The following is a 13,721-nucleotide window of genomic DNA, read 5'->3' on the forward strand; positions in this document are numbered from 1 at the left end:
AGCTGTGGAGTCTTGTGAGCAAAAATTCTACTTTGTGAGCTACTGGCATTAAAGTTGTGAGCGAGCGATTTGGCTACTGCATAAATTAGTTGGCTCTGGAGCCATCCTTCCTGAGCTAAGACAAAAATGTGTGAGCCAGAGGCTAAAAACCGTGAGCTAGCTCACACTAGCTTAGCTTAGGCAGAACACGGGTGGGTTTCCTCAGCTGTTTCCAGGGAGGCTCTGGAAGGCTTGCCAAGAGACACCAAAGCTGCTTGGTGTTGATATTTTTCTTGTTCCCTGCTTAAGGGGGAAGCCTATGAGTGCAAGGGGTGATGGGTAAGCTCCTATATGTATTTGTGTGTGGCCCCCTGCAATCACAAGCTGAAAAGGCTCTCCTGCCAGGACTCTGAAGCAAAGAAAAATCACTGGCAGATGGCTTGCGGGTAGAAGCAGCCCGTGTTCCGAACCGCTTTAGGAAGTCGGCCGCACAGTAGCTGCAACAGTGCATGAGTCGCTCCTGTGCAACTTGGATGCATTCTCTGCCAGAAAAAAAATGGCACACAGTCTGAGCCAGTCTCTGTATATAGTAAAAGGGGGAGGGGGGGAAACTCCGTAGGAGGGTCTGTGGTCCACAAAAGCTAATACCACAATAAATAAGTTAGCCTTTAAGGTGCTGTAAGACCCTGCTGTTTTACAGGAACTGATCCTTATTTGTGCAATTGCCCGAGGGTGATTTTCCCCCCCCCCCTTTACATAAGGAGTGAGAGAGGGAACTGGGCTCCCCAGTTTGTTAATGTCAAACACGCCTCTTGCACTGGAAGTGAGCCAGTCTGGGCGAAAAATGTTTAAAGCGAGCCCAGGGGGTGGGAGCCTGCGTCCTCTTTTGGTGTGTTCGCAAACAGGACTGCCCCCCATTACGCCTACCCTGACTATGAAGAGCTCCAAGAGGACCTCCGCACAGTGGGTGAGAGGGCAACAATGTGGCAAATGAAGTTCAGTGTTGGCAAGTCTACGGTGATGCACACGGGGACAAAATCCCAACTTCCAATTACAGGCTCATGGGGTCTGAACTTACGGAGACAGTGAGGGGGAAAAGATCTCAAAGTTCCATGAGCGTGTCAACCCAGTGTGCTACAGGCAAGGGAAATGGCAAACTCTATGTTAGAGGTCATTAGAAAACGGATTGAGAATAAAACGGCTGCTATTGTAATGCTCCCGTATGGATCTATGGTGGCGGCCTCACTTGGAATATTGTGTCCAGTTCTGGTCAACTTATCTCAGGGGACAAAGAAGTACAGAGGAGGGCACCCAAGATGACTAGGGGGTTGAAGCACCTTCCCTGTGAGGAAAGGCTGAAGAGTCTGGGACTTTTCAGTTTAGGAAAGAGGTGACTAAGGGGCGACATGACAGAGGTTTATAACATTATGCCTGTGGTGGAGAGAGTTGACAGAGGGATTTTTCTCCCTCTCCCAGTAACTAGAACTCAAGGGCATCCAATGACACTCATGGGCAGTAGGTTTAAGACTGACAAAAGGAAAGACTACTTTACACCGAGAGTGATTACAATGTGGAATTCACTGACAGAGGATGTAGTGATGGCCACAGGAATAAAACAACTTTAAAAGGGGATTAGATAGATTCATGGAGGATAAGTCTACCAATGGCTACTAGCCATGGACTAGATGGCCCATTGGTCTGATCCAGCAGGGCTCTTCTTATGTTCTTAGCCTACCAAGGCCACTTCTCTGGACTTAGAACACCTTTTGAAGATTTTCTTTTTTTCTTATTTTCTCCCTATCTTAGCTGTTCCTGTAGACAGATGAGGAGGGCAAGCTCTATGTTTGTTCTCAGGCGTTTCTTCCTGGGAGCCTGCTGCGGCTTTAACAGCACTGCAGAGAGGCACTAGCCAAGCTTCCATCACAGCAGCCTATTTTTTTTCTGGAGGCGTGCAATACGTGTTAACCCCCCCCCCCTGCCTGCACCGAGCAGAAGGTGCAACAAGCAGCTGGTGACCTTTTTGCACAAAGCACCTCATACAACTGGGAAACCTGCACAGTTGTACTGCTGGCAACTGACACACATACACATTCACATTTTCATAAGGTTTTGCCATTGTCCTGAGGCAGCATAACTGCAGGTCCATTTTTTTTTTTTTTTGCTACAGGCTTAGAGGAACAAGAGCCCTCAGTGCCACAGGGGCAATGTCTATGTGCACAAATTTTTTTCTGTTCAAATGACTTGTCTTCAATCACGTCCTTTAGTCCCCCTTGCTGTAAATACCTGCAGCCTCTGGCACAAAAGCCTATCTGCTCGCTTAATTGTGAATATGCGTTAACTGTGTTGTGGTTTGGGCCTGTTGGCTTTCAAAGAGATGGAGCTGGGAGTTCAACAGCGTTTCTTACCCAAGAAAAGGGGTAGGAGTCGGCAAAATCTTCCTCCAGTTCCTGTTGAGATGCCAGATTCCTGCAATAGTTTCCATTTTCACCAATCCTTTGCACGTGCATGGTGCTCATCACACTAATCTTCAGTTGTGCAAAATTTTCACTGGTCTGGGTATCCCCACTTGGCAGTTTGTCAAAAGGTTCTAATGGGTACACTTGATGCACATGTTGCATTTGGGTTCAATGCTGATACCTCAGCTATTTTTTTTTTTGGGGGGGGGAGGACTGTTCCTCCCTGCTGCCCACGTACATTATGCGCGGCAGGCAGCACAGCGGAAATCTGCCTCTTGCACGGCGCTGTAGCTGCAGCCCACACAGGCCACATGGAACCAGGCATCGCAGCCGTCACACTGGACCCACTCCACTGTCTCGTCCTGGGGAAGGTGGCAGCGGGGAGCTGCACATGGCTCCGACGCAGACAGAGTCTGGGAGAAAACTTGGCAGGTGCCCCCCGGAGGGTTCTTCCGTGGCCGACCACGCCGTTTCCTGCAAAAAGAGAGAGACCGGAAAGGAACAACGTCACTCTCCTCAACACATACAAAAGGTATCCGTTGCTAGGCCTATTTCTCATATTTATTTATTTATTTATACTTTAGACTTGCTATACCGCCCTAACCCCGAAGGGTCTCTGGGCGGTTTACATGGTGCGTTCTAGTAACGCTGAACCCTAACTTAGGCCACATATTTTTGAGGGGGGCATCCTACCGGCACCCAGGTGGTGGATCCTTGTTGTTGTTCTGGCTCAGCTTCTATGAATATGAATTCCAACAAGGAAGGGACCCACAAGGACATGTGTGAGAGAGGTATCTAATTTCACCCATCCCCCTATTTTCTCTTTTTTCTTCCCTGAAAACCCCCATAGCACCTCCTCTTTTCCTGCTTCCTTCTCTCCTTCCTACCCATTAGCCAACCTACCTTTGTCTGTCTTCAGCATTCCCACTTTTCCTCCTTCCCTCCTCTTGGTGGTCTACCCAGGGACTAAGTCGCATGGTGGACACCTAATTGCATGGTGCATAAGTTGCATGGTGGGCACCTAATTTCCCCCTGTATCTGCCTCCCCCCCAATATTTTGTCTTTCCCTCCTCCTGGCAACCCCCACATCCTCACCTTTCCTTGCTTCCTTCTCCCCTTCCCACCCACTCACCAACCATTTATTTGCCCCCCACCTTCAGCTATATTTATTTTCAGTTCCTTCATTTATACTCTGCCTTTCCACACAATGGGGACCCACAGCAGCTTATACAGTTTGCCTCTCCTCAACTCTATCCTCACAACAATTCTGTGAGATAAATTAGGCAGAGAATGTAGAACCAGACCGAGGTCAGCAATTGGCTTCCTTGGCACAGCAGTGATTTGAATCTGGATTTTCCAGATCTTAGTTAGAAATTCTAATCACTAGACCATACTGGCGTTCCCGGAGTGGCTATCGTTGAACAGCAGCAAGCAGACATGCCTGGGTGAGTCATGAAAGTTGGGTAGTAGCAAGTTACCTGGTGGTTGTTTTCTACTCCCCTCCCCCCGATGGCAGTGAAATACTAATTTACTAAATTACTTATAAAAGAGGCCATGTTTCAAACAGCAATGGTAGTCAGGGCGCTTTTTGTAGAAAAAGCCCAGCAGGAACTCATTAGCATAATAGGCCACACCCAACAGCAGGAACTCATTAGCATATTGGGCCACACCCCTGACAGCACAGCTCATTAGCACATTAGGCCTCACCCCCATGTTACCAGAAGTGTGGTTATCCAGCCACACCCACCTTTTGCTTGTTATTCTGTTTACCTTGTCAAAACCCAGGGCCTTTTTTTGTAGCAGGAACGCCTTTGCATGTTAGGCCACACACCCCTAATGTAGCCAATCCTAATGAGTTTCTGCTGTTGGGTGTGGCCTATTATGCTAATGAGTTCCTGCTGGGCGTGGCCAACTTGGGAGCCAGCCGGAACTCCGTTCCTGTGCGTTCCTGCCCCAAAATAGCCCTGGGTAGGGTTAGGGTTAAAAAGCCTCTCTGTGGCAATTTTATCTTGTCAGTATTTGAATCAGCCATCTCTTCTCAGGAAACAGCACAGGAGTCTGCACTGAATAATGAGAAGAAAGTTGGGGTGGGAGGGGGGGGGCTGGCATTTACTTAGGCTCTTCCTCGCTCATATTTGCAGCTGAGCAGACTTTGAGGGAGACTTTCAGCACAAAAACAAATGTCCAGTGGATGCTGATGTGATATTGAAAGATCCACAGGAAAAGATCAAACCCAAAACCTGAGTAAACAAACGTTTTTTAGCTGGTGGTGCCTAGGTCTTAGTAAGTTCAGCACAAAGCTCGGGGAAGAGGGACAGAAAGTCTACTGCTGAAGCTCCCCCTCCCGTCCAGTTCAGCATCCTGTCCCACACAGTGGTCAGCCAGTTCCTCTAGAGATCTTCTGTCTGTCCTGAATCGACTGCCCATCTAACTCATTCGATGCCCTGGAGTTCTGGTGTTTTGGGAGAGGGAGGGAAAAAATATTCCCTTTGTCAACTCTCTCCATGCTGTGCATAATTTTATAAATCTCTAAACATATCTCCCTTTAGTCGTCTCTTTTCTAAACTAAGAAGTCCCAGACTCGTAGTCATAGTTTTAGTTTCCTATCGGCTTATCCCACTGAGCCTGAAAAAAAGGGCTACCGCAGCCAGTTTCCCACCCTGGCTGCCCTCGCTCCCAAACCATCTGGCTGCTCATGGCAATTTACTCCTGCTTTTCCCCCCTTTTTCCCTTTGGTGTTTTTGCATTTGTGTGTGCCTGTGCCTGGAAGTCATGGCGACCTCTGGTGACTCCTACTGGGGCAAGGAGGACGTTCAGAGAAGTGGCCTTTCATAGCCTGCCTCTGCCTCCCAACCCTGGTATTCTCTGGAGGCCTCCCATCCAAATACTTTCCAGGGTTGGCCCTGCTTAAACTTCTGAGATCAGGCTTGCCTGAGATACCCAGATCAGGGCACCTCCTGCTCTTGATAGCACCACCCCATGCTTCATCAGAACGTCTTCTCCATGGCAGATGAAGAAGGCAGCTATAACCCTCGTCTCCAGTTCAGGATTAGGGGCTTGTTACACTGGCTCGTGCAATACAAGTAACAGAGTCCCTTTACCTAATTTTACTTCACACTCTTCCTCCTAGAAGCTCAGGGCAGTGAGCCTCCTATCCTCAAAACGACCCTATCAAATTTGTAAGGAAGGAGGACCAGCCCAAAGTCATCTTGTGACTCTCCTGGCAAAGTGGAGGTTTGAACTATTGGGTCTCCCACAATAGCACACTCTACCACACTGATTCTCCATGATCTCTTGTGATATCTTACTGTGTTCCTTCATCCCCACTTTATCCCTCTGTTCCCGCCATTACAGATCTTAATAAAATTGTGAAGTGTTACAAAACAATGTAAAAGGCAAAAAACAACAACAACCTAATGGTCCCCTATTTACGCATAATCTGGTTCAGCTTAGAGAATTCTGGTATTGGGGAAGCTTTGAGTCCCCAAGGGAAGAACAGCAAGATCAGGGGAGTTCTCAGATTAGAACACAGGGGAAGGGCGGTTTAAAAGTCTAATGTAATAAATTGAATGAACAAATCATTTAATTAATAAATTTAATAAATAGGCGAAATATGAAGTTGCTTTACTACAGAGGCTGCCGAACTCCCGACAGTTTATTCTGGCTGGCACAGTTTCCCCAAAGTGGAGGTCTTCCCCAGTCCTGCAACCTGAGATCGTTTTAACTGAGGATGTCAGGCAGTGATCCTGGACAGTAGCTAATGTCACTCCCATCTTTAAAAAGGGTTCCAAAGGAGATCCGGGAAATTACAGGCCAGTCAGTCTGACATCGATACCGGGAAAGTTGGTGGAAACTGTTAGTACAGAAAGAATTAGTAGGCACACTGATGAACAAAAACTATTGAGGCAGACTCAGCATGGGTTCTGTAAGGGAAGATCTTGTCTCACTAACCTGTTAGTGTTTTTTGAGGGAGTGAACAAACATGTGGACAAGGGGGACCCAATAGATGTTGTTTACCTTGACTTCCAGAAAGCTTTTGATAAAGTTCCTCATCAAAGACTCCTAAGTAAGCTCAATAGTCACGGGATAAAATGACAAGTCCTCTTGTGGATCAAAAACTGGCTAATTAATAGGAAACAGAGAGTGAGTATAAATGGGAAATTTTCCCAGTGGGGGGTGGTAAGCAGTGGGGTACCGCAGGGATTAGTACTCGGTCCGATGTTTTTTAACTTGTTTATTAATGATTTGGAGTTGGGAGTAAGCAGTGAAGTGGCTAAATTTGCAGATGACACAAAGTTGTTCAGGATGGTGAGAACCAGGGAGGACTGTGAGGCACTCCAAAGGGATCTGTCAAGGATGGACGAGTGGGCGTCAATGTGGTAAATGGGGTTCAATGGGGCCAAGTGCAAAGTGATGCACATTGGAGCCAAAAATCCTAACTGTAAATGCACCTTAATGGGGTCCAAACTGGCAGAGACTGACCAAGAGAGAGATCTTGGGAGTCGTAGTAGATAACTCACTGAAAATGGCTAGACAATGTGCAACTGCAATAAAAAGGGCCAACGTTATGCTGTGGATTATTAAGAAGGGAATTGAAAGCAAATCAGCCAGTATCATAATGCCCCTGTATAAATCAATGGTGCAACCTCATTTTGAATACTGTGTACAGTTCTCTCACAATACAAGAACTCGTGGGCACTCCATGAAATTGCTGAGCGGTCGGGTTAGAACGGATAAAAGGAAGTACTTCTTCACCCAAAGAGTGATTAACACATGGAATTCAGTGCCACAGGAAGTGGTGGCGGCTACAAGCATGGACGGCTTCAAGAGGGAATTATATAAGCATATGGAGCAGAAGTCCATTAGCCACAAGCCACAGTCCTGTGGCTAGGCGGGATACAAATCAAAATCATAAATAAATAAAATAAGGTATAGATAGGAACACTCAGGTTGGGGCAAGTAATGCTCTGTATTCTTGGTGCTGGGGAGGGAGAAACAGTGGGAGGGCTTCTAGTGCCCTGGCCCCAGTGCTGGACCTTCTGATGGCACCTGGTATTTTTGGCCACTGTGTGACAGAGTGGTGTTGGACTGGATGGGCCACTGCCTTGATCCAACATTGGCTTCTCTTATGTTCTTAAAACATAAGTTGCACTTAAAATGCAAACTCGGGGATCATAATGGTGTACTTCTGGGCTGCATTATGCTCATAGACAAATCTGACTAATACGGAGTCAGACCACTGGTCTGCCTAACTCTGATTAGCATCTGAGGCTATCCCAAGTCCTTTTAACTACAAGTAGCAGGGACTGAACCTGGCACCTTCTCCAAAGGTGAATGGGACTCACCCACTGGGTGTGATGTGAAGCTTGGGTCCCACATCTTCTTGCAAGTTCCTACTTCTCTCCGGCACCCTCTGCTGGAGCCGCAAGGGGTTGTGGCAATGCACATAACTACGTATCCCCTGCTCCTTTTCTGGGGGCGGCTGTTCCTCTTCGAGCCGTGTGATTTCATCCTCCAGTTCTGGCAGCAGTGTGTGAGCTGACTTGCGGCGATTCCGAGAGGCTCTTGGCTGGGTGGGTGGCTCCGCAGTCCGACTCCGGCCCAGGGAAAACGTGAACGGCTGCGGCTTGAGTTTGCTGAGGCTGCCGATGGAGCTAAGGATAAGGGTGGCTTTGGAGCGGCAAGAGAAAGAGGTGGGTGAGAGACGAGGCAGGGGGCGGATGCGGTGGTTGCCAGAAGGCAGGACGGGTCGGAAGCCACACGAGAAATCCCCGGGGGCTTTTGGTTCTGTGATAGCAGCAAAGTCCTGGGGCCGCACTTGGACCTTCTGGAAGAGGAAGTAGAACTCGGAGTCGCCGTGCGGGGGCGGCAGGGCACAGCCCTCCGGGACTGGGTTGGGGTGGCCAAAGGTCAGAAGATCTCCATCGTTCAGATCCGTCCGTTTGCCATGGGGTATGCGGATGGCATTGACGTAAGTACCTGGAGGGATGATTGGATAACAAAGTTTGGTGGAGGACCCAAAGTTGCTCGTAACATCCTCCTCCTCCTCCATTTTAGTCTCACAACAACCTTGTGAGGTAGGTTAGGCCAAGAGAGAGTGCAACTAGGCTAAGGTCACCCAGACAGCCTCCACGGGAGAGTGGGGATTCAAACACATGTCCTCCCGGATCCCAGCCTGCCATTCTCAACCACTATACCATGCTTGTTCTCCCACTATCCAACACTATAAGATCAAGATACCCGAGATCTCCAAAGCTCATTCAAGGATCAGGCCTGCGCTTGTTATGACCCATCAAGCAACATATGGCCCACAAGAAAGTCCTGCACGCCTATTGCCTACCAACTTAAACTCTCTCCGTGTTTAGGATATTGTGATGGAACAAGACTCCCTCCATCGTCCATGCAGAACAACTGCTTTAGCAGACTCCCAAGCACACAACCTGCAAAACTAAGGTAGGGTCTTAAGTCTCTCTCTCTCCCCACTCCAGGATATCTTGGAGGCTGTGTTAGCTTTGACAGATATGAGACAGCAGCTACATTTGTCAAAGCAGAGTCTGAGAAACTTGCAAAGACTTTCTGGCTTGTGATGACCTCGGGCTGAATGCAGATAAAGTCAACCGAAGCCTTTGGCTTGTTTGCTTTGGTTTCAAACCGATTTCCCCTCGGAAGCCTCGGTGGCTCCCTCCCCACTCTTATTGTAACAGGCCACCCAACTCCATACTCGCAGTAAAGGTAAAAGTTCCCTTGTTCGAAAGCCAGTCGAGTCCGACTCTAGGGTTGCAGTGCTCATCTCCGTTTCAAAGCCGAAGAGCCAGCGCTGTCCGAAGACGTTTCCGTGGTCATGTGGCCGGCATGATTAAACACCAAGGCGCACGGAATGCTGTTACCTTCCCACCAAAGTGGTACCTATTTATCTACTTGAAATTTCTTGCTTTCGAACTGCTAGGTTGGCAGGAGCTGAAACTAGAGATGGGAGCTCACTCCGTCATGCAGCAACTCTGGTCTTGAACTGCTGAACTACTGACCTTCCACAGCCTGCAGTTCAGCGTCTTAACCACTTGAGCCACCGCAGCTTGCAGTAGGATAACGTTATACAACCTACCTAGGAATTGTGCCCAGAACACAGGGATGTTTTCGTAAAGGAGGGCAGAGTCCACCAGTTCTATGCTGAACTGCAGAGTCCCCTGGGAACCTCTGCCCTTTGGAAGAGGTGCTACTATCTGGGGATTAAACCCTTTGTGGCCCCAGCTGACTGTCCCAGAACCATCTCCAGTCTCAGGAGCCACAGTGTGAAAGTGACCATGAGGCCTGAATCCCAGACCCACTTTCCCATGCCCTTACTAGAGGACCACTCCCAAGAACTCACCGTGAGTGCTGCAGTCCACCAGGCCAACTCTCCACTCCCCAGCTGTGCTGTCAGCATCCCTCTCCGCATGAATCTCTGCGTGGATCCGTGAGATCAAGGCCGGGTTCTGCTCCGACACCAGAGTGACATCACAGACCTCGGCACGGCGGCCCAGCCGATAGGTACAGCTGGGCTTGGAGGGTCGGAAGGTGTAAAGGTCCCGATTGGGCGAGTCCCCCGGTGAAGCTGGGCCCATCCGAAGTAACTGGAAGCAAGGAAGGGCCTCGGAAAGCATCTTTGGTTCCTCCTGGTTTCCACAAGCAGGGGAGGGATGCCTGTCAGGGTTCACTTGGGAGGGGGACAGGCTTCTATGAGGTTCAAATGAGAGTCCTCTGGTGGTGACGACTGGCTGTTTATAGGCAGTAGGAGAACTCATGGGATTGCACAGGAGGTTAGTAAACCTACAACGGCAGTTAACAGCTGTGGTTCGGAGAACTGAACTTTTTCAGTCTCAAGTCCTTCACTGTTCACTTGCTGAAAATCTAGCAGCACTGGGTGCAAGAGAAAGTAGCCAGCAGTGCAAATTAAGATGGCTACAGGTCAGGATGGGTTCACCGAATACTGTACGATGACACAGTTTCGACTTAACATAAAGTGAAACACCCAGGAAAGGAATGTTTCACCAACATAACCGGCCCATTTACTTTAAGCACTACTTCGACCTACCACATTGCACAAAACACCAACAACAAAGGTTTCTCCCAGTTCCGCAACCTGGTTGTCACGGTGAAATGCTAACCCCGGACATTCTCAAAAGGTCATTTGCTGAAGAGCGCCTAGTGCAAACTGCATAAAAACCCTGTACTGGTGGCGGCTACCAATGGCCTTTGGCAAGGGCACCACCAGGAGTCCAAAGATACCCCAGAACCCCACTTCAGGGGGGGAAACCCTCCCCTTGACTCTGGAAACCTCCAGTGCCTACACAGTGCACGTCGTTCCCCGCACCCTTGACGGGGAGGAAGCGCAGTTCGCAGCGTCCCTTTGCAACACCTCTTTAGAACATTAGGCTAACTCCGTTGTAGACTCACGCCGAGGGAGCGGGGTCGCCGGTCGGTCAGCTCTAGAACGCAGTGTGCTCCCCTAGCAACGAGGGATAATGGTCGCCGTTCTCCTTCTAAAGCTGCACAGGACCCCCGGGTCCCCTAGCGACGCGGCTCCAGAACCTGTTAATCCCAGGGCGACGGGAATCTAGAACGCCAGAGACCTTGACAACGCGGTTCATAAAGTCTGGTGTCTTGTGAGCGACGCCGCCCAGCAGCCGGAGCCGGTAGTTTGCACAGCCGCCGCTACCTGCAGCAGCTGCCCGGGCTCTGAGCGGCGCGCGCTGCTCCTTGATTGGTCCGGCTTAGGCGAGAGAAAGGAGGAAGGGCGCGGCCTCAGTTCCCCATTGGGCAGATGGTGCTTTTTTACCCTTTCTCATTGGTTGAAATCGGAAGGGGCGGTCGGAGAGCAGGAGCGCGCGCTGGAGAGGTAGGGCTTGGTAGATCACGCTCCTGATTGGTGGTTGTCTGACAGCCGAGGCTGGGCCGGTGTCCATTGCGGGGCGCATTCTATTGAGGGAGGAATGTTGGGTGGACCGCGGTACATGTGGCGCATGCGTGAGAGGATTTCCGCTAGAGGGAACCGTCAGGTCCTGCCTGTTGCTTGGATGTGGCGGGCTGAGTCCCTTTGTGTGATTCCTCGAGTGCGAAAATCATGAATAGGACCGATGCTACTGAACAGCCTAAAACCCGCAGATATGGTAAAACACTAAGGTCCACTGATTTAATACAACATCCTACTAAATAGGTCTGCAGTCTTAGGATATTTTATTGTAATTTTTTTAAAACATAAGAACATGAGAGAAGCCAATGTTGGATCAGGCGAAGGACCCATCCAGTCCAACACTGTTACACAGTGGCCCAAAACACCAGGTGCCATCAGGCGGTCCAGCAGTGGGGCCCGGACACTAGAAGCCCTCCCACTGTTTCCCCCCCACCCCACGCCAGCACCAAGAATACAGAGCATTACTTGCCCCAGACTGAGAGTTCCTATCTATCCCTTGTGGCTAGTAGCCACTGATGGACCTCTGCTCCATATGCTTATCTAATTCCCTATTGAAGCCATCCATGCTTGTAGCTGCCACCACCTCCTGTGGCAGTGAATTCCATGTGTTAATCACTCTTCGGGTGAAGAAGTAGGTCCTTTTATCCGTTCTAACCTGACTGCTCAGCAATTTCATGGAGTGCCCATGAGTTCTTATATTGTGAGAAAGGGAGAAAAGTACTTCTTTCTCGACCTGCTCTATCCCATGCATAATCTTATAAACCTCGATTATGTCACCCCATAGCTGTCATTTCTCCAGGCTAAAAAGCCCCAAGCGCTTTAACCTTCTTCATAGGGAAAGTGTTCCAACTTCTAGTTGCCCTTTTCTCAGTGCTATAGTATCCTTTTTGAGGTGTGGTGACCAGAACTGTACACAGTATTCAAAATGAGGTCACATTTATTTGTACATTGATTTATACAGGGGCATTATGCCCCTACTAACTAAGGTTGCCAACTAGGGGTTGGGAAAATCCTGGAGGGGGGGAGGGCAGGATTTAGGTTGGGGAGGAACCTCAGCTCTATAGAATGCCAGAGTCCACCCACCAAAGCAGCTAATTTCTCCAGGGGAACTGATTTGGTGTAGTGGTCAGGAGCACGGATTCTAATCTAGAAGAACCAGGTTTGATTCTCCATGCCTCCAAGTGCAGCTGCTGGTATGACCTTGAGCCAGTCACAAGTTCTCCCAGAGCGGGTCTCTCAGACCCACTTACCTCACAGGGTGCCTGCTGTGGGGAAGGGGAGGGAAAGGAGGTTGTTAGCCACTCTGAGGGAAGGGCAGGGTATAAATCCAATCTCTTCTACTACTACACCCCCAAAACATCTAGATGTACATTCAGATTAACATGGGGAATTAAGAGTGCAAGGATTGGAAAACTGGTTTCTTTTACCTAACTGGAGAACAGGTGTAATTCCAGGAAACCTCCAGACCTCCACCTGGTGGTTGGTAGCCCTACTGTACATATTTACTTCATAACCTTTCCTGCATTTGGAAGCAGGAAGCATCGCTTCCAAAAGGGCTGCACGGCCACACTTCCATGCACAATTTTCACTTCAGAGCTTACTTTTGAGTAAACAGGATTGGGCTCTAAACACATAAGAACATAAGAGAAGCCAACGTTGGATCAGTCCAATGGCCCATCCAGTCCAACACTCTGTCACACAGTGGCCAAAAATACCAGGTGCCATCAGGAGGTCCAGCAGTGGGGCCAGGACACTAGAAGACCTCCCACAACTCCTGCACCAACCCCCCCCCCTTCACCAAATCATACCTTGCTCATGGCTGTTAAACCCAAGTTTCTACTTTTATACACTGGCAAATATAAGCAGTCTGCTTGAACAGGCATGGATTTCTGGAGTCCTAAAAACACTTTCCCAATTACACTATCCTGACCTGCATAACCCGGCTAGCTGAACCTTGTCAGATCTGGGAAGCTAAGCAGGGTCAGCCCCTGTCAGTATTTGGATGGGAGACCACCAAAGAAGTCCAGGGTCCCTACCTTCAATGGCAAATCACCTCTGAACATCTCTCGCCTTCAAAACCCTTCAGGGTTGCCATGAGTCAGTGGCGACCTGATGTCCAAAAACAACAGCAACCCTTGCCTGGGAATAAGCCCTATTGAATAGAATGGGCATTGCTTCCAAGTAGGCCTCTTTAACATTGCTCCCGCAGCTACCTAGGATTGCCTTTTAAAGGCGAGAGGCTCTCAACAAGTAGACTGGCCCTGCTTCCTGAACCAGAAGAGCATACTTCTGATGTGAGCACCCTGTAGGGGATGCACATCATTTCTTAAATATGG

At 49.3% G+C, this 13,721-nt stretch overlaps 1 protein-coding gene across 1 annotated transcript; it reads right to left on the reverse strand.

Moving 5' to 3' along the window:
- Window positions 1–2,674: 2,674 nt before the first annotated feature.
- TCF19 (transcription factor 19) lies at window positions 2,675–10,075 on the reverse strand. The gene is made up of 3 exons (XM_015408660.1): window positions 9,802–10,075; window positions 7,781–8,414; window positions 2,675–2,909 (listed from the first exon to the last, which is right to left on the reverse strand). Exons 1-3 carry the CDS (start codon window positions 10,073–10,075, stop codon window positions 2,675–2,677), a joined length of 1,143 nt encoding a protein of 380 aa, XP_015264146.1.
- Window positions 10,076–13,721: the final 3,646 nt, after the last annotated feature.

The sequence above is a fragment of the Gekko japonicus genome, unplaced genomic scaffold (assembly GCF_001447785.1).
Source record: "Gekko japonicus isolate JY-2015 unplaced genomic scaffold, Gekko_japonicus_V1.1 scaffold1973, whole genome shotgun sequence".
NCBI lineage: Eukaryota > Metazoa > Chordata > Lepidosauria > Squamata > Gekkonidae > Gekko > Gekko japonicus.